The 21897-nt window shown below is 36.9% G+C and overlaps 1 protein-coding gene and 1 pseudogene across 1 annotated transcript; one reads left to right on the top strand and one right to left on the bottom strand.

Moving 5' to 3' along the window:
* Positions 1–7072: 7072 nt before the first annotated feature.
* On the bottom strand, positions 7073–9662 carry NAP1L2 (nucleosome assembly protein 1 like 2). Its single transcript, XM_003824383.5, has one exon. The coding sequence runs from the start codon at positions 9242–9244 to the stop codon at positions 7865–7867; it is 1380 nt and encodes a 459-aa protein (XP_003824431.1). The 5' UTR covers positions 9245–9662; the 3' UTR covers positions 7073–7864.
* Positions 9663–17868: 8206 nt separating this feature from the next.
* LOC100974596 (mitochondrial import receptor subunit TOM20 homolog) lies at positions 17869–19651 on the top strand (annotated as a pseudogene).
* The last annotated feature ends 2246 nt before the right edge of the window (positions 19652–21897 follow it).

Consider the following 21897-nt stretch of genomic DNA (forward strand, 5'->3'; position numbering starts at 1 on the left):
AAGTCTGAAAAATTGAACAAAAACTACAATGAAAAACAACTTTATAACCATTACAATGGCCATTAAAAGCAGAAAATGACATGTGTTGGCAAGGATATAAAGAAATTGGAAGCCTTGTAATTTACTGATGGAAATGTGAAATAGTGCAGCCTCAGTAGAAAACAGTACAGCAGTTCCTCAAAAAGTTAAAAAGAATTATTATATGATTCAGCAATTCCACTGCTGGATATATGCCCCAAAATTTCAAAGCAGAGCTCAAACAGATAGTTGTACACCCATGATTGTAGCAGCATTATTCACGATAGGTAAAAGGTGGGGAGAAAACCCAAATGTCCATTCATTGATTAATAGATAAGCAAATTATGCTTTGTATAATTAACGATTACTCATTCTTAAATAATTAAATATTATTACATATTTTATAATTATTGTCTAAGAATAATAAATAGTAGTTGGTTTCTGATTCCATTCACCAATAAAAGGAACAAGGGCTCCTTGGGGAAATGGCTGATTCTAGGACTGGGATAGAAAATATAGAAGATGAGCCTGAAGCATCTTGTAATGCCAGAAAGTAAAAATGTGGGTAACACATACACACACACAGACACAGACACACACACACAAATAAGGATATACCTAAGGACACGAGAAAAAAACTAAAAGAGCTCCCATCAATGGCCAAAGCTGAAATACTTTGTGTAAAAGAGAAAAAAATCATAAAATACATATCCATGTGTCCATCCTGATATTTTTAAAAAATGCTTAAATAGTGAAAAAGAGACAATTTTCTGTAAATAATAATTCCAACTAATTTATGTGGACACCCTTTTAGGAGATGTAGCACAAATCCTTACCCCTTAAGTGTAGACTACATTTGGTAACAGGCTCCTAAAGAATAACATTATGGAAAGTGGAGGTGGGGATGAATGTAACTTTACAGTGGAGAGAACTGGCAAACACGACCTCAATTAGGTGATTAGAGTTAACATAATCAGTTATGTCATATTGATAAGATTTTCCCTCAATATGACATGATGCAGAAGACATTTCATCTCTGTAATCTTCCTAAAACACATAAACCTGCTCTATGAGACAAACATTAGACAAATCTGAATTGAGGGACATTCTACAAAGGGCCTAACTACTTCTCTTTAAAATCATCAAGGTCATCAAAAACAAGTAAACCAATACAGAGACACTAAACCTAAACTGAGTGACATCTTGCTAAAATATAAAATTTAAATGGGATCCAGTGTCTCATAACAATACTCAAAATGTCCAGGATATAATGAATATAACTCATCATATGAAATATCAGAAAACCACATCTTGAATGAGCAAAGACAGTCAACAGATGCCAACACCAAGATGACTCAGCTGTTGAAATTATCTGACAAGGATGTTAAAGCAGACATCATTAGATGCTTCAACAAGTGATTATGAACACTCTTGAAACATATGAATAATATAACATCTCAGCAAAGAAATAGAAGTTGTAAAAATAAACAAAATGAAAATTACAAAATTGAAAAAATAAAATAACTAACACAAAAATCTCACTGGATTGGCTCCACAGGAAAATGTAGATGGCAGGACAGAATTAGTGAACTTGAAAACGGATAAATAGGTTGTCCTAATTGAACAACAAAGGAAAACAGACTGAAAAAAATGAAAAGAATCATAAGAGCTGTGACAATAACAAAAGATCTAACATTTATGTCATCAGAGTTACAAAAAGAAAGTTGAATAGCAGATATAATTCAATGAAAAAAATGCTGAACATTTTCAAAATTTGTCAGAAAGCATAAACCTACAAAGCTAATGGGATTCTATGTTCTATTTTTTCATCTCCTGCTGAGTCTATAATTATTCCAAATAAAAAATTAAAAAACATAAAGTGACAATCATCTCACATTCCTTTCTGCTTGTGATCACTTCCAGAGGTATAAACCTATAAAAGAGTAGCTATAATTTATTAAGTTCCTACTATATATCACATCATATTACAATTTTATCCTCATAACAATCCTAAGAAGTGATTACGGTAATTACAGTCATAATCATATAGTGTTTTAGGGATTACTAAGTACCAGGCATTGTGCTAAGTGCTTGACAGTCATTATTACAACAAATCATCAAAAGAATCATATAGTATATATATATACACACACATATATATATACATATATGTTATATATGTAGGCACTACTAATTATCTCCCTTGTACAGATGAGGAAACTGCTGAAAAATGGGATTTATTAGTTTGTTCCAGGTCACATAATATACAAGTTTCACAGAGAGGCAATCATCCAGAAAAAAATTGATGTTTTAAAAAGGCAAATAATTTAAATTAAATCTATGATTATGTGAGAAAAAATAGGCCACTTTAGGAAAGTCTACGTTAGAGAATATCTTAGATAAAATGAGATTTAATTAATTCCTGTAAGGTTTTCATATTTTAAAGCTGTATTGGGATGTTTTATTAAAAAGCTTCAGCTAGGCTGTTAAAAGTTCTAAGTCTATGAGATAATAAACCTCACAAAGGAGTATAAGTTAATATCCATTCCTGTGCTAGTTTTGCGTAGTTTTTTTTTCTTTTTTTGAGATGGAGTTTCACTCTTGTTGCTCAGGCAGGAGTGCAATGGCACAATGTCGGCTCACTGCTACCTCTGCCTCCTGGTTTCAAGTGATTTTCCTGGCTCAGCCTCCCGAGTAGCTGGGACTACAGGCATGCGCCACCACGCCCAGCTAATTTTTGTATTTTTAGTAGAGATGGGGTTTCTTCATGTTGGTCAAGCTGGTCTCGAACTCCCGACCTCAGGTGATCCACCCTTCTCGGCCTCCCAAAGTGCTGGGATTACAGGTGTGACCCACCGCACCTGGCCTTGGGCAGTTTTAATAATCATAGAGGGATTTTTAAATATTAAACAAACTAGCAGCATCATTCAGTTTCACAGAAGGCAGCATAGTATGGTGAAAAGAGCACGAGCAGTAAGATCAGAGCTGAGTTCTCCTTTACTAGTTGGATGATACTGGCAAGTTACAATGCCTACATCTCAGATTTCTCATCTGAAGAATGGAGATAAGCACCCCTGTCCAAACCCACTCTGCTAAGAACATAATGCTGAAATGTTCTACAAACACCATGTTATGGTAAGAGTATGCAAGTTTAATGCTTGAACATGAAATGTAAATGCTTTGAATTGGATGACATGAGTCTTGGCAAGGAAAAGCTTTTCCATTCCTCTAAGCTATAAAATAAAAATTACATCGTCATAGTGGAGAAGAGAACTCATTACAAATCATTCAGTCTTCCCTTATCCATAGGATTCCTGACAAATTCTAGGTGATATTTTGGATAACAAAGATTATTATCTAAATATTATTACTACTTATTGCCAGTACATTCCTCAGTGAAATATGCACATACATGCACAGATGCGAGCATGCACACACGTACAAAATATCACTTTTTATTACCTCTCTTCACCTTGAAAACTGATGGAGAAATATTAAGTGACAAAGCACCACTGATATTGATTCCACCTGTTGGGAATCTCTCTACGAACTTCTCTCACTCTGGATCATATTGTCCTGTGTGTCTGTGTGTGTGTGCATGCGTGTGTGCGTGTGTGTGTGTGTATGTGTGTGAGTGAGAGAGCCGGCTGGGCATGGTAGTTCATGCCTGTAATCTCAGCACTTTGGGAGGCCAAGGCAGGCAGATCACCTGAGTTCAGGAGTTCAAGACCAGCCTGGCCAACATGGTGAAACCCCGTCTCTACTAAAAATACAAAAATTAGTGGGGCATGGTGGTGCATGCCTGTAATTCCAGCTACTCGGTAGGTTGAGGCAGGAGAATCACTTAAACCTGGGAGGCGGAGGTTGCAGTGAGCCGAGATCGTGCCATTTGCACTCCAGCCTGGGCAAAAATAGTGAAACTCCATAATAATAATAATAAAAAAGAGCCTACTAGTAAGTTAAGTGTGGAATATAAAATTTAATAGAAATGTACAGTTACCTTTACCATTTTTGTCAAGTTGCTTTGTGAAATTTTTATTTCAGCACTAATCAAATAAAACTGGTAGGATAGCTTTTTTCTCATTGCCAAGTGATACATTCAAATTGGGGTACAGAATCTTTTGTATAAGGTTTAAATTAACAGGTTCTCTATATTACAGAGGCAGTGAACTACTACTAGATAGTTAACACATTATCTACTTTTTCTTCCAAATATACCTACACTAGTAGTGACATGAAAATGCTCAGCAGGTGTCAGAACCAGTAATATTCACTTTATATGCACCACTTCTTGTATACATGTACAGACATGTATTTATACACATCAGACTTCCAAATGGTGTGTGCCTGTGGTCCCCGCTACTCAGGAGGCTGAGGTGCAAGGATTGCTTGGGCCTGGGAGGTCGAGGCTGTAGTGAGCCATGATCACACCACTGCACTCCAGTGTGGGTGACAGAGTGAGACCTGTCCCCTCCCCCAAAAAAGAATTTACTCTACCTTTACCGTATACCCATTTTGAGTATTTTAGAGATACAAACTTAGTTATAAAAATAACAAAATACATATATCTATATAGCATTTATGTGCCAAGCATATTTCTAAGCACATAAACTAATTAATTCTTCATAATAATTTTATGAGGTAGATGCACAATTATTACATTTTGACAGGTATGAAAACAGAGATACATAAAGTAACTTGGACAAAGTCACTCAACTAACAGGTTGCAGAATTGGGATTTGAATCCAGGCAGTTCAGAATGACTAATCATTCTGTACTATAAGTTACCATGTATCCCAAAATGGAATTTTATTGTATATTTGTATTTCAGTATATTCCCTGGGAATATCAAAATTCTAACAAGGCCCAACAGCCACCTCTATGACGCCTCCAGGACCATATAATGATTAATTTTTTAAGACAAATATGAAGAGAACAAAGGTAAAACTTGATTTGTCACACATAGGTTCTTAACCCTAGTACAGAACTGTATGGTATGTGGACTGAAGCTGGTGGCCTACCCTCAAAGCCCAAAGTGTTTTTACACTAGTCTAAAACCAATTGAATGAACCTCCCTCCCACAACAAGCTGTGGGAGGGATGAGAGGCTCAAATTGTATTCCTAAAAAGAGGCAAAAGAGAAAGAAAAATAAGGAACAGTTCCTAACTTTAGGAAGCTAGCCTGGCACTCACAGCTAGGCCAGGCTATTCTCCTATTGGACACAAACTATTTCATAGAATACCAACCATAGGGTAACTCTGGGACTATGATAAAATGAGACAAAGCAAGACCACTTAATTTTGTCTAAGCAGAGACAAAAACAAGGTCACTGTGCCACCCACGACATACAAACACCTCCCCCACCCTGCCCAGGCTATCCTTGTTCTAGTCTCCCCTCCCTATGGATAAGATTTATTGAACTACCAATCATAAAATTGCCCACATTTTCTGTCAGCATCGGATCTAGAGTAAACCTTATTTTCCTTGGACCCACCACCAAATCTTACAACCCAGTGTTTTTTCTAACACCCACTTACTGATACATTCCATGGTTCCCTGAAGCATGTTCTCTCTCACTGCAGTGAAGAATAAACCCAACTTCTTCACCTATAGGTATATCTTTGCCTTTGGCTGGAGGCCATTGACATGAGAGTTAGAGCAAATGGGTCTGGCTTGCCCTCAGAGCAAACCCAGAAGCATCTTTACTATTCTGTCTAATGAAGGTAAGAGAAAGGTATAGGAGAAACTGCAAAATGTCCGAGCCTCCTCTGTGAAATACCAGGAGTGATACACCCATGTCCCTGACTTTTTAATGCGCAGCAACAGTAGACACAATTAAAAGGGGCCCAATCTCTGTGTGTGACAGGGGACTGCGGAGAGTCAATAATTTCACAGACGTCAAGATTAATGGTGTTGAAAAGTGTTAAAATAAGTCTCTACTTACCAGGCATACATAGAAAGTATCTCCTTATTTAGATTTCCTTATAATAGTAAGTTGTCTGTTTCCCCATATCCTGTCAACTATTGCAACCACAGGGAAAAGCAGGGAACATCTACCCCGTCTTTGGGAGAAAGATTTAACATTAGAGGAGAGTCCTGTCCAGACAGGAAAAGGAAAGAAAAAGCTCATAATTTCTTCCTCAGTTGATTGTAGAGAGGTATGAAACAGAAATATGAAAAGTTGGCACTGCTATAAACTTACCTGTCTGGGTCAAGATCTGAAGGAGGAGGCATGTTTAATAGTGGAAGAATAAGTCACAGACAGAACTTCTGCTCCACTTTTGGTTTATATTTGTGCAAGATCACATCCATCCAACCACCTGGGATGGAAGAGTGGATAGGCAGCAATAAAGAGACAGAGTTAGCATTTCCTAGTCACTCTCAGTTCCCACGTGGCATGGAGGGGACCAAGAAGTTCTCTCTTGTACTAGAGGTATGAATGTGACCTTTTCAGAGTCTGCCAAAGGGAGAAGCACAGCCTCTGTTTCCACATGCAAGAAAGGCAAAGTCAGCTCTGGGACAAGGGTCTGATCAACCACATCCCATTTTCCTGAATCAGGGCACTGCACTCCAAGCCCAGCCACAATTAGTAATGCAATCCCATATATATCCAGATGACACTGTGGAAGGGTAGGTAAGAAATATGAAATACAAACTAACACACAGGAACCTGTTATTTCAAAAGGGTACTTAAATTATTAAATAGCACTGAGATTACTGGATTGATTAGAATTGAGACTTTTGTTTCCCTGCAACCTTGTGTAGTGAAGGTAGGCTTGAGATTATGAACAGATCAATTATAAACACTAAGAAAGGTATACTTTCTTTGCACATTTTAGTATAGTCTTAGTAAATCTGCATGCGTGTATAAACATATAGAAATATAATTGTAGAAAATAAATCAAAACATTAACAGTGCTTATTTTGGGGTAGGTGGGTGGTATATGGATTTTGTGTTTAATTAATGAATTTTTTCAGTATTGCCCAAATGTCCCCCAATGAACATATTACTTTTATAACAAGAAATACATTAATTTTTAAACATGAGACACTCTGAAATTTTTATTCATTTTATTTTGCAGTGAAAGAACACGAAATATCTTTTCAAAATGGTAAAGTGATCACTTTCAATGAATGATGTAATAGGAAAAGAGAATTAAACACTGTAATTATGGCTTACACAATTACACAGAACAATATGTGCAAACTTTTGAAAATACTGTGACTAACACTTCACTGACAAACAATAACCTCAATATAACTAAGTTTCATTATTTATCACAGTTACATAAAATACAAGAGCCTATGAACAAGCTGTTATTAACAATAAATGTAGTTTTGCCTGAAATTCTTATCTATATGCAGGCCTCTTAAGCATCCAAGTTTTAAATTCTACTGCATTGTTATTGCAAAATGAAGCAGGCACAACAAAATTAAATCCACTAGCTAAAGGACTAAGTAAACAAAAATAGAAAAAGAAAAACAACAACAGCAAAAACCCTTGGGTTGTTTCCCAAGATTTTTTTTCCAAACAAATATTGATCTCACTTAGCATTTCTGATCATTTCATAGCCACAGATTAATAGCTACATGACAAAAAGACTTCAGAAGGATTAAGCTACACAACACTATACTAGTGTTTTAAATCATTTACCACAGTGTACATTTCTTGAAAACATTCTACTACTAAAACTCAAGGTCAAATTAATTAGTTTTTGAACTTTTCTTATATTTTTGAAACATATGTTTTAACTAACACTACAAGAAAAATACAGAACACAAGGCTTCTTATACCTTGAGTAACTATATCTAGGGCAGTTAATTTCAGGGCCATGTATACTCTGCTCTAACGATCAATGTCTTCTACTAATGCCTCAAGGTTTTTGCAACAAGCTTTAACTTCCTCAATTGCAGCCATCCAATTATCATAAATAATTTTGTCATAAATTGCATCATTAACTTCTCTAACTACCCCCTCCTGCTGAGATTCCAGTGCATCACCTGAGAAAAATAATACTGATCTTGGAATTATGTAAGTACGTAAATTGTGACCAAGTAAAAAATCATCATTTCCATCCCTTCCATTTGAGGTGATTCCATGAGGAGAGAAAAAATTGAAAAATGAATCCTTGGGAAAATCTTCAGTTACAGTTCGGATTGTTCCCCAGATCCGATGTTTCTGTTTCTTCTTGATGGTTTTCAAAGTGACATTCTTTCCTTCATTCCAATCTATCTCACAGCCTGTGGAATACTCAATCGCAGTTCCCCTATAGGGATGGGGATCATAATATGCTAGCTTTGACTTCAGCACATAGGTCTTTGTCAACAACTCATTTTTGAAATATTCATTGGGTTTGAAGTGAAATTCTAGTGTGAAACTGAGGGGCTCGCCAGGATCTGAAAGCTTAACTTTAATATCTGTCAGGAGCTTCAGAATAGGCTCATCATATTTCTTAATCAAAGGAGTGAGTGTATCAACGTTTTTTAAAACAGTCAGCCAAAAATCAGGAATTCCCTTAGGATCCTCCTCTTCTTTATTCTCTTCTCCAGTAGCCTCAATGTCCTCCTCCTCCTCCTCCTCCTCCTCTTCCACAGCATAATCATAATAATAGTCCTCATAACCATCGTCCTCATCCACATATTCATGTACCATACCCTCCTCATTACCATACATCTCTTCATGACACATTTCCTCATCATCACAGTCCTCAGAGTCTGATTTATATTCACATTCCTCTTCTGTAGGTTCATAGATTGCATTGATGATCTGACGTCTTTTTTCCAGTAAGGGTTGGTACATTTCAGCAAACTTTCTTTCAATGTCATGAAATTCCCTCAGGAATTTGGATTCTAAATTGGCCGCTCTAGTTTGAAGCTTTTTAAGGGCTAACACACGGTACTTAACTTTCACAGGTAGACTTTCAACAAAGTCTGTATCTAAAACATAACCGATAAGTCCTTTTGGACGGTCTGCCTCTGAGTCCTCATCAGTATCGCCACCTTTTTTCCCATCTTCCCCGGACCCAGCAGCAGTATCTTCACCGTTTTCCCCTTCTTCCCCAAGCCCAGCGGCGGCTTCTTCACCGCACTTCCCATCGTCTCCAAGCCCAGCAGCGGCATCTTCACCGCGCTCCAGATGTTCCCCGAGCCCTTCCACCATTATCTGATTACCAGCCTCTTCTTGACTGGATTCTGACAGCTCCTTGTGGTTCTCTGACTCGGCCATTTTTCAAAGGACCGTACACGCCTAAGGTGGCTACCACAGAGATCGGGAGACCAAACCTCCGCAGGAAAAGACTCACCGAAATATCAGAAGCGGCGGTGGTCGGACCTAGCAGTGGCGTCCGGACTGAGGGAACGACGATCCAGGCTGCTCGGGGATAAAAGATGGTGCTGAGGCTTTGAGAACCGGACTGAAGCAGTGGCGGCCTGGGCTGGGTGCAGAGGGCGGCGACGGCTGCGTTGACCAATCCTGCAGGAGAGAGCCGGAGACTGCAGAGAGCTGCAGTGGGCAGACCTCCTCCGCAAGCAGCTACTGCTGCAAGAAAAAAACGGTGCCGCAGTATGATTACGCAGCTATCACTTGCCTAAAATTTCTAGGTGCAAATAGATTGCTGCGTCACCTCCTTCCCTCCCACAACTATGCTCTAATCTCATTTGCTGCAATGTAGTGACTGACAAACCCAGAGCCAGTAAATTATTAGATCTATCAAGTTTTCAACTCTGCTCACCTTCCCAGGCTCTCTAACATGGCTGATTCATCCACCTCCTCCTCGTCCTCTAGCCCATCTCCCGCAGAGTTTTCTGGAATCCCATTGCGTTCATTAGTTCATTCATCCAACTTTTAACAGATATTATACTTTTATGCTTTCCAGAGAGCTCAGAGAAAACGTAACTAAAATGTCGAACAATGAGAGAGGACAAGGCACCCACCCATCCTAAATCAATCTCTTTGATTTTAGATCGGGGACCTGGGGAGGGGAGAGGTGGATGGTGGAAGAGCTGATAAACAAACGCTTCAAAGATTAAAAACACCAGGAATTAGCACTGATGGTCTTTAGGTGGCGTGTCAGTTATTTAAATATTCTATATTATGTTTGTCGGTATTTTTCACAAGCTATATGATTTTAGGTTGAAAAATTCTCGAAACATTTCCTGTGAGGGGAGGAGGAGGAAGTCCGATGGCAGTGGGGGCGAATGAGGGCCTGTGATGAAAAACTAGTATGGTGTATACAACTATGTGACAAGTAAACATACCAGACAATTAACCACAATTAACCAGTTGCCTGGCTTATAAATAACCCCAGTCCCAATACTGACTTTCTGCTTCTCCTTCTTAATGCTGGCTTTAACAGCCGTTAGAAATATACATATATACAAAAGCCAAAATGGAAAGTTATATTTATTCTTAGAAATCACAACATTTGCTTGATGCTTTTGAGTTAATTGGAAATAATCTAAATCTCAGCATTAAAGAAATGGTTAAACTATTTGATAATGTATTTATAGGATGGAAAGCTTTGCAGTAATTAAAATTTCCTCTCTATAGTAATCATTGGTGAGGTTTATTTTGTTCATATTTCTAACTTGGATCATTTATTAATTGAACAATTTTTTAAAATTTTAAGTGACTATTATTTTCCAGATTTAAAGAATTTGTTACTATCACAGATATTAAAACTGTTTACATATTGTTGTATTTATTTCTAAATTCTGTCAGTTTATAGATAAATTTTTCCTTTAAGTGAAAATGCCAGATACAAAAGAACAAATATTGTATGATTCTACTTTAATTAGGTATCTAGAGCAGTCAAATTCACAGAGACAGAAAGTAGAAACATGGTTTTCAGAGGCTTGGGGTAGGGAGGAAAGGAAGTTATTGTTCAATGTGTATGGAGTTTCAGTTCAAAAAAAGAAAATATTCTGGAGATGTATGGTGATGATGGTTCACAGCACTGTGATTGTACTTAATGCTCCTGAAATGTAGATTTAAAAATAGGTAAAATGGTAAATATTATGTTACGTATATTTTATCATAATATAAAGTGTAGAGAAAAATATTTTAAAGACCATATTCAATATAGTACTGGAAGTCCTACCCAGAGCAATTTTGCAAGAGAAAAAAATAAAGGACATACATATTGGAAAGGAAATTGTTAATTTATATCCTTGTTCAAAGAAGACATGAACTTATATTTAGAAAAACCTAAAGACTCCACAAAAAAACTGTTAGAACTAACAAATTAAGTAAGTTTGCATGAAGCAAAATCAACACACATAAATTAGTAGCATTTCTGTACACCAGCAGCAGACAATTTGAAAAAATCAAGAAAACAATCCCATTTACAATAGCTACAAGAAAATAATACATCTAGGAATAAATTTAACCAAAGAAGTGAAAGATCTACGCAATAAAAACTATAAAAACACTAATGAAAGAGATGAAGAGAACCCCAAAATGGAAAGATATCCTATGCTTATGGATTAGAAGAATCAATATTGTTAAAATGTTTATACTACCCAAAGAAATCTACATATTCAATGCAATCTCTATCAAAATACCAATGACATTCTTCACAGAAACAGAAAACAATATCCTAAAACTTTTATGAAACTACAAAAGATGCCAAATAGCCAAAATGATCCTGAGCAAAAAGGACAAAGCTGGAGGCATCACACTGCCTGATGACAAAATGTACTACAAAGCTGCATGGTACTGTCATAAATACAGACGCAAAAAACCAATGGAACAGAATAGAGAACCCAGAAATAAACCCACACATTTACAGCCAACTCATTTGCAACAGAGTCACCAAATTAGGGAAATGACAGACTCTTCAATAAATGATGCTGGGAAAGCTGGATATTTGTATGAGAAAGAATAAAACTGGACCCCTATCTCTCACCATATACAGAAATCAAATAAAAATGAACTAAAGACTTAAATGTAAGACCTGAAACTATGAAACTACTAGACAAAACTGGGAAGATGCTTTAGGACATTGGTCTGAGCAAATATTTTCTTTTTAAGCCCTCGAAAGCACAGGCAACAAAAGCAAAAGTAGACAAATGGGAACACGTTAAGCTAAAAAGCTTCTGCACAGCAAAGAAAACAATAGGGTAAAGAGACAACTTACAGAATGGGAAAAATATTTTCAAAATATCCATCTGACAAGGGATTAATAACCAGAATATATAAGAAACTCAAACAACTCAATGAAAAAAACTCAAATAATTTGATTAAAAAATAGTAAAAAATATGAATACAAATTTCTGAAAAGAAGATACATGAATGAATGGCCAGGGTATATTAAAAATGATGCTCAATATTTCCAGTCATCAGGGAAATGCAAATCAAAACCACAATGAGATATAATCTCATCCCAGTTAAAATAACTATTATCAAAAAATAAATAACAAATGCTGGCAAGGATGCAAAGAAAAGGAAACTCATATACACTGTTGAAGGGAATGTAAGTTAGTACAGCCACTATGGAAAACAGTATGAACATTTCTCAAAAAGCTTAAAATAGAACTACCATATGGTCCAGCAATCCCGCTGCTGCTTACATGTCCAAAAGAAAGAAAATCTGTATATTGAAAAGATCTCTGCGTTCTCATGTGTATTGCAGCACTATTAACAAGACCCAAGATATGGAATCAACCCATGTCCATCAATAAAAGAAAAGATAAAGAAAGTATGACATATACACGCAAAGGAATATTATTCAGCTATAAAAGGAATGAAATTCTGTCATTTGCAACAACATGGATGGAATGGCAGAACATTATGTTAAGTGAAATAAGCCAGGCACAGTAAGATGAATATCACATGTTCTCACTAATATGTGGGAACTAAAAAACTCATCTCATGCATATAGCGAGTAGAATAATGATTGTCAGGCTGGGATGGGTAGAGTGGAGGGAAATGTTAGTTAATGGGTACCAAAATACAGTTAGATAGAAGGAATTAGTTCTAGTGTTCAACAGCACAGTAGGGTGACTATAGTTCATAATAATTTATTGTATATTTCAATATTGCTATAAAAGAAGATTTTGAATGTTCCCAACACAAAGAAATGATAAATACTTATTATTTGTCAGGTGATGGATGTCCTAATTACCCTGATTTGATCAATACACATTTTGTGCATGTATCAAAATATTACATGTATCCCATAGATATTTACAATTATTATGAATCAACAACATTTTTTTAAAAAAAGAAATTCGGGCCAGATGCAGTGGCTCACATCCATGATTCCAGCACTATGGGGGGCCAATGTGAGAGGGTCACTTGAGCCCAGGAGTTTGAAGTCAGCCTGGGAAACATAGTGAGACTCCCATCTATGCAAAAAAATAAAAAATAAAAAATAGCCAGGCATGTTGGTACACACCTGTGGTCCCAGCTACTGGGGAGACTTAGGTAGGAAGATTGTTTGAGCCCAGGATGCCAAGACTGCAGTGAGCCATGATTGTGCCACTGCACTCCAGCCTGAGAGACAGTGAGACCTGTCTCAAAAAAATAAAAAGGTCCTATCAGTATATGCTTGGTAAAAAATAGATGTTCAATACACTTTTAGCAAATGAGTAAATAAATTTAAAAAATCCAAAACTAACAAGCAAAAATGTAAATAATATCTTAAGTAAAATGAGACCTAAGAAAAATGGGTGAAATATATATATGCAAAACACATATATAGATGCAAAACAAATAAATGATTAACATATAAAGAAAATTATCAATGGCTAAAATTAAAATGTCTAACAATTCCAAATTTTGGCAAAGATGTAGAGCAATTTGGACTCTTAGATATTACTAATGGGAGTGTAAACTGGTATAAAAACTTTAAAAATTGTTTGGCATTATCTACTAAATCTAAACACATGCCTCTCCTAGGATTCAGCAATGACCTACTTATGTAAATACACAAAAAGGCTTGTACAATAAAGTTCATGTCAGTTTTATTTGTTTTTAAAATAGTTCTACTTGGGCTTATTTTGTGTATCATGTAATGCACCCTTTTCAAGTGTGTGAATGAATGATTTTTAAAATTATATTTACCAATTGGAGGCAGAGCAAGATGGCTAAATAGAACTCTCCAGCAATCAATCCCCCTATGGGAACATTAAACTGAACAACTTTCCACGCATAAAATACCTTTATAAGAAGTAAAAAATCAAATGAGATATCAGAGTTTCTGGTTTTAGCATAATAAAAAGAAAAGATGCATTGAAGAGGGAAAGAAGAACAGTCTTGTGTTGCTTACACCCCCATCCCAATCCCAGGCAGTGCAGCCCAGAGAGAGAATCTGTACACTCTAGGGAGGGAGTGCAAAGTGAGTGTGGGACTTTGCATTGGAACTCAGTGCTGCCCTATCTCGTAGTGTCATGGTGGAACACAACACCAGACAAATTTCCACAGGTTCTTCTGGATAGAGCATTTAGACCAGTCCTGAGCCAGAGATGAATCTACTGCCCTAGTGGGAGGAATTAAAGTCCTGGCCCACTTTATGACTGGCTAACTACAGTGGCCTTGGGCCTCAAATAAATTTCAGTGGCAACCAGGTAACTAGTGACTGAGATCCTTGGGCAAGTCTAAGTGTGGTTCTGCAACTGGTCTTAGAGGCTGTAGACTTGGGATGTGACCCAGCATGACACAAGCTGTGGCAACCAAGGGAGTGCCTGCATCACCCCTCTCCCAACTCCAGACAAGTAATTACAATAGTAAGTCTTTACTTATCAATAATAACATTAAACATTGAAATTTAAAATTTTTCAAATAAAAAACATAGTTTCTGAATGGATAACAATCCAGACTGAACTGTATGCTGCCTGCAAGAAACTCATTTTACTTAATCTATAAAGACAAACATAGACTTAAAGTGAAGGGATAGAAAAAGATATTTTATGCAAATATAAACCATAAAAGAGCAAGAATAGCTATATTTATATCAGATAAAACAGATTTTAAGTCAAAAACTGTAAAAAGAGAAAAAAGTTCATTATATTATATAATGATAAAGAGGTCAATTCAGCAAGAGGATATAACAATTGTAAACATATATGTGACAAATATTGTAGCACCCAAACATATAAGCAAATATTAATATATCTAAAGGGAGAGATATATTGCAATATGATAATAGCAGGACACTTCAACACCTCAGTTTCAATAATGGACCTATCACCTAGACAGATAATCAACAAACATTGGACTTAATCTGCACTATAGACCAAATTAATGTAATAGATATTTACAGAATATTGCATCCAATAGCTGCAGAATTCACATTCTTTGTAACCGCACATGAAACAACCTTCAGGATGTACCATATGTTAGGCCACAAAACCAGTCCCATCAAATTTTTCAAAAGTCCAAATGATATCAAGTATATTTTTCTGATCACAAGGAAATAAAACTAGAAATCAATAACAAGTGGAGCTTTGGAAACTATACAAATACATGGAAATTAAACAACATGCTCCTGAATGACCAATAGGTCAATAAAGAAATTAAGAAGAAAATTTTAAAATTTCTTGATGCAAATGACCATGAAAATGCAACACACCAAAACCTATGGAATACAATTAAAGCAATACTAGGAGATAGCCTAATAATGCATCTTAAAGAACTAGAAAAGCAAGAACAAACCAAACTCAAAATTTGTAGGAAAAAAATAATAAAGATGAGAGCAGAAATGAATAAAACTGAGACTAAATTAAATTTACCAAGTTGTACAATTAAAACCATGAATCAGTTTTAGAACACTTTCATCATCTTGATATTATCTTTCATGAATAATTACTGTTACACTTCTTACTTATGCTATAGGTACCACTAATTCACTTTTTGTCCTATAGTTTTGCCTTTGTGGGTATTTCTTATAAATAAAATTATACAACATGTTATCTTTTTTTTCACTGACTAATCTGGGGCTCTTTTTCATCTTTACTTTTTTTAAAAATTCTTTAAGTTCTATGGTACATGTGCAGAACATGCAGATTTTTTACATAGGTATACATGTGCCATGTTGGTTTGCTGGACCCATCAACTTGCCATTCACATTAGGTATTTCTCCTAATGCTATGCCTCCCCCAGCCCCCACCCCCTGACAGGCCCCAAGGTGTGATGTTCCCTGCCCTGTGTCCATGTGTTCTCATTGTTCAACCCCCACCTATAAGTGAGAACATGCAGTGTTTGGTTTTCTGTCCTTGTGATAGTTTGCTGAGAATGATGATTTCCACCTGCATCCTTGTCCCTGCAAAAGACATGAACTTGTCCTTTTTTATGGCTGCATAGTATTCCATGGTGTATATGTGCCACAATTTCTTAATCCAGTCTATCATTGATGGATATTTGTGTTGGTTCCAAGACCTTGCTATTGGGAATAGTGCCACAATAAACATACATGTGCATGTTTCTCTATAGTAGCATGATTTATAAAACTTTGGGTATATACCCAGTAATGGGATCACTGGGTCAAATGGTATTTCTAGTTACATATCCTTGAGGAATTGTCACACTGTCTTCTAATTTACACTTCCACCAACAGTGTAAAAGCATTCCTATTTCTCCACATCCTCTCCAGCATCTATTGTTTCCTGACTTTTTAATGATCACCATTCTAACTGGTGTGAGATGGTATCTCATTGTGGTTTTGATTTGCATTTCTGTGATGGCCAGTGACGATGAGCATTTTTTCATATGTCTGTTGGCTGCATAAATGTCTTCTTTTGAGAAATGTCTGTTTATATCCTTTGACCACTTTTTGATAGGGTTGTTTGTTTTTTCTTGTAAATTTGTTTGAGTTATTTGTAGATTCTGGATATTAGCCCTTTGTCAGATGGGTAGACTGCAAAAATTTTCTCCCATTCTCTCGGTTGCCTGTTCACTCTGATGGTAGTTTCTTTTGCTGTGCAGAAGCTTTTTAGTTTAATTAGATCCCATTTGTGGATTTTGGCTTTTGTTGCCATTGCTTTTGGTGTTTTAGTCATCAAGTCCTTGCCCATGCCTATGTCCTGAATGGTATTTCCTGGGTTTTCTTCTAGGGTTTTTATGGTTTTAGGTCTTAACATTTAAATGTTTAATCCATCTTGAGTTAATTTTTGTATAAGGAGTAAGGAAGGGATCCAGTTTCAGCTTTCTACATATGGCTAGCTGGTTTTCTCAGCACCATTTATTAAATAGGGAATTCTTTCCCCATTGCTTGTTTTTGTTATTTTTGTCAAAGATCAGATGGTTGTAGATGTGGGATGTTATTTTTGAGGCTTCTGTTCTGTTTGATTGGTCTATATATCTGTTTTGGTACCAGTACCATGCAGTTTTGGTTACTGTAGCCTTGTAATATAGTTTGAAGTCAGGTAGCACGATGCCTCCAGCTTTGTTCTTTTTGCTTAGGATTGTCTTCGCTCTGCAGGCTCTTTGTTTTGGTTCCATATGAACTTTAAATGTGCTATACGCTCCAATTAAAAGACACAGACTGGCAAATTGGATAAAGAGTCAAGATGCATTGGTGTGCTGTATTCAGGAGACCCATCTCACGTGCAGAGACACACATAGGCTCAAAATAAAGGGATGGAGGAAGATCTACCAAGCAAATGGAAAGCAAAAAAAAGCAGGGGTGGCAATCCTGGTCTCTGATAAAACAGACTTTAAACCAACAAAGATCAAAAGAGACAAAGAAGGCCATTACACAGTGGTAAAGGGATCAATTCAACAAGAAGAGCTAACTAGGTTCCTGGCCCACGCCATCGGGTCTGAGCTGCGCCGACCACTCTGAGGGTTCGTGGCCCACCGCTCCTTCATGGTTCCCGCTGCCACTGTCCATGCTTAGCGCTGTAGAAAAGATGGTGGGTCGGAACAGTGCCATCGCCGCCGGTGCATGCGGGGCCCTTTTTATTGCATACTGCATCTACTTTGACTGCAAAAGATGAAGTGACCCCAACTTCAAGAACAGGCTTCGAGAATGAAGAAAGAAACAGAAGCTTGCCAAGGAGAGAGCTGGGCTTTCCAAGTTACCTGACCTTAAAGATGCTGAAGCTGTTCAGAAGTTCTTCTTTGAAGAAATACAGCTTGGTGAAGAGTTACTAGCTCAAGGTGAATATGAGAAGGGTGTAGACCATCTGACAAATGCAATTGCTGTGTGTGGACAGCCACAGCAGTTACTGCAGGTCTTACAGCAAACTCTTCCACCACCAGTGTTCCAGATGCTTCTGACTAAGATCCCAACAATTAGTCAGAGAATTGTAAGTACTCACAGCTTGGCTGAAGATGATGTGGAATGAGAAACAAATGTCAACATAATAAAATCTCAGTTAAAAATATTTTAAAAATTCTTGGTAGTTGAGCAGCTCTGGGGGAATAAGGGCAAATATGCTTGTTATGAACTACACTGAAATCTACCAAAGTTAATGTTTACTTTGTGTAGATCCATTTGTCCATTTTATTTATTTTTCCCAGTGAAAAGTGTAATTTGATAGAGAACTTTTCATTCTATAAATACACTATGAGTTACTAAAAAATCATGGATTTTGTTTATTCCTGAATCATAGTTAAACTGTACATATGACATGGCTCATGTTAAAAATACCCAGTGCTCAGTTTTGAAAGATAGGCAAAAAAAAAAAAAAAGTATAGGAGAAACTGAAGAGTGTACATGTTTTTAGGGGGCACATTTTGCTGTAAATCTAGAAATTTGATAGACTTGATTGTGTTTGTGAAAACTGAGCATTAAAGGTTTTGATTGATCATTTCTTTCCATTTAATCTCTGAGACATAAATATGTGAAGTGTGCTGCTGTGCTGGGTTAACAGCTTCCTTCCCTTTCTGTGTATCAGTCTTGAAATGTTCTGTTTAAATCAGTATGCTTAATGTGTTCTGGGTATTTATCTCCTTGTATTTTAAATATATGTAGTTGCAAATAGCACCAGGAGTTAGATCTCTGTACACCCCTAATCTAGCCTTGTGTGCTTCGCCAGTTAATGTGTGCTCACTTTCCCTCCATTTGTTACATGAGAGAATGCATCTGCTGATCACTGAAGTGTCCCTTTTAGCTTCTGATTAATTGGGTTCTGTTGGGCATCTTTAAATCTACCTTAACCTGAGGAATGTATGTGGGCAACCAGGCCCTGCATTTTTTTATATTCTGAATTTTGCATGCTTGCCTGACTCGGTATTTCTGAATTGATCTTTTTTTTAATGGTATAACTATCTTGATTTTCACTGAAATTATATGGTTCTGTCACTGCTCTGTAAATTAATCCGAAACTTTTAAGGTAACTGGGATGATCTGCTTGTAAAAATGTTTGTTGCCTTTTGCTTTTATCTTCAATGTACCTCCTTAATCCTACTTCAGCTTGATTAATTTATCTTGTTAAATGATGAGAGTAAGTTGCAACCTTGTGACTGAAGACTTGAAAAGAGTGGATCAGGTGGGACCTCTTATTCTCAAATAGTGACATATTCTCCGTAGTCACTGTTTCAGAACTGAGTAAGGATCCTTGGTACTTGGTGGCATCTGTTGAACTGAGGAGCATTTGTCATTGTAAAGATTGCCTTTGTTCTGTCTAAAAGTCTGTGGAGAAATCCCAAAGACTTTTCCTATGTATTAGGCATTTTATTTTGATTGACTTACAAACTTCTTAATCATTATTAATCTCGGGGTTTTTTTGTGGTGTAGTGGAAGGAGAAACAGTTCTAGTTTCTGCCTCTGATTAGCTGCACAGCCTTGAACAAATTACATTTCATCTTTGAACTTACCTCTACTGTTAGATGAGGCGACTCACATTTGAGGACTTTTCTTGGGTATCTTGAAGGTTTGTGATCCTGAACCCTTAAACAGTGCTTTTTTGTTACACAGGATGCTTTTTTGGGGGGATGACCAGTACAAACATGCCAGTTGGTTTTACTAGTGGGATCCCAAATCTAAAGCAGTGTAGTGGTGATTGGTCAGTGACTAACCAGGCAGCTAAGAATTCTTAGGCAGCAGCCCAGACATGTATAGAGGGGCAGTTAGATGGAGAACAGGGATGGGAAAGGGAGCAAGGGGCAGACAGCTCAGCAAGGAAAGAATGGGCTCAGAAAAAGGAGGGCTGGCTGGAGGAGTGAGGGGCAGCATAAGTTTGGGGAGGGTAGAAACACCCTTTCCTTGGGAACTGGAGTGCAGTATGAGCTGGGTGTCACTTGGCTATGAACATACTGGCTTTGCTGTAATGCTCAAAAAGGCAGTGGTGTCTTCATTTTACAGTTCATTAAGCCAAGTACATTTTCTTATTTAAATGACAACTTTGGTGCTTTAAAATGAGGTACCACTTTTTAAAGCTAGCAGTGTTGAGTTAAAGAAAAAAATCAGCACTTTTTTCTCCCAGAAATGTAATTGCCAAACACTATCCATTCCCATCTTAAATTTTACAAAGTGATAGAATCAGCTCGTTGCAGTGATGCTGGCCAAATGGTGCTCAGCAGGTGAGAATGAAAAAACCCCAGATTTCTGAGAACTAATACACAGCTTGAGCATTTCCATGTGCTAATGTTACACACTTACTAAAAACAAAAACTTTGGAAATGGAAAATAATATATTAGTGCAACAGTTGACATGCTTCTTTGGGCAAAGATATATTGTTTTGTTCCACAATTTATACTTAAAAGTGAAAGAACATTTAAAACATAGGCTTACTGGCCGTAGCAATGCTGGCCTGTTAACTGATAACTAGAACTTGGGTTCACATTTATGCAAAGTGTGTGAAACCTAGTAGAGCATGCATAGTAGGCACTCAGTAAATGTTTGGTTCCTTTTGCCCCTTGGTAAGTTTATTTTACCATCTTCCCACCTGCCATTCTGACTTTATTAAATCAACCTGTGGACCAGAGTGTTAATGAGATGTTATTGCAGCAGAGATTGAGAAAATTGGTATATCATGCAGATAACATACAAAATCTTTTCGTAATGTAAAAAATGCAGTTTTATTATTGCTTGTGCCTCAACTGTTTAAGTGAATACTAAAGGGATTGGAGGAAAAAAAAGCTAACTATCCTAACTATGTAAGCACCCAAAAATACAGGAGCACCCAGATTCATAAAGCAAGTCCTTAGAGACATACAAAGAGACCTAGACTCCCACACAATAATAATGGGAGAATTTAACACCCCACTGTCAATATTAGGCAGATCAATGAGACAGAAGATTCACAAGGATATCCAGGACTTGAACTCAGCTCTGGACCAAGCAGACCTAATAACCATCTACAGAACTCTCCACCCCAAATCAACAGAATATGCATTCTTCTCAGCACCACGTTGCACTTATTCTAAAATTGACCACATAATTGGAAGTAAAACACTTCTTAGCAAATGTAAAAGAACAGAAATCACAACAAACTGTCTGTCAGACCACAGTGCAATCAAATTAGAACTTAGGGTTAAGAAACTCACTCAAAACCACACAACTACGTGGAAACTGAACAACCTGCTCCTGAGTGACTACTGGGTAAATAACAAAATGAAGGCAAGAGAAAGAAATACAGGGTATTCAATTAGGAAAAGAGGAAATCAAATTGTCTCTGTTTGCAGATGACATGATTGTATATTTAGAAAACCCCATCGCCTCAGCCCAAAATCTCCTTAAGCTGACAAGCAACTTCAGCAAAATCTCAGGATACAAAATCAATGTGCCAAAATCACAGGCATTCCTATACACCAATAACAGACAAACAGACAGCCAAATCATGAGTGAACTCCCATTCACAATTACTACAAAGAGAATAAAATACCTAGGAATTCAACTTACAAGGGATGTGAAGGACCTCTTCAAGGAGAACTACAAACCACTGCTCAATGAAATAAAAGAGGACACAAACAAATGGAAGAACATTTCATG

Source organism: Pan paniscus, chromosome X (assembly GCF_029289425.2).
Source record: "Pan paniscus chromosome X, NHGRI_mPanPan1-v2.0_pri, whole genome shotgun sequence".
Lineage (NCBI taxonomy): Eukaryota > Metazoa > Chordata > Mammalia > Primates > Hominidae > Pan > Pan paniscus.

Bases quoted from the DNA above. Each gene is read 5' to 3' on its own strand.
- NAP1L2 (XM_003824383.5), bottom strand. From the start codon at position 9,244: ATGGCCGAGTCAGAGAACCACAAGGAGCTGTCAGAATCCAGTCAAGAA.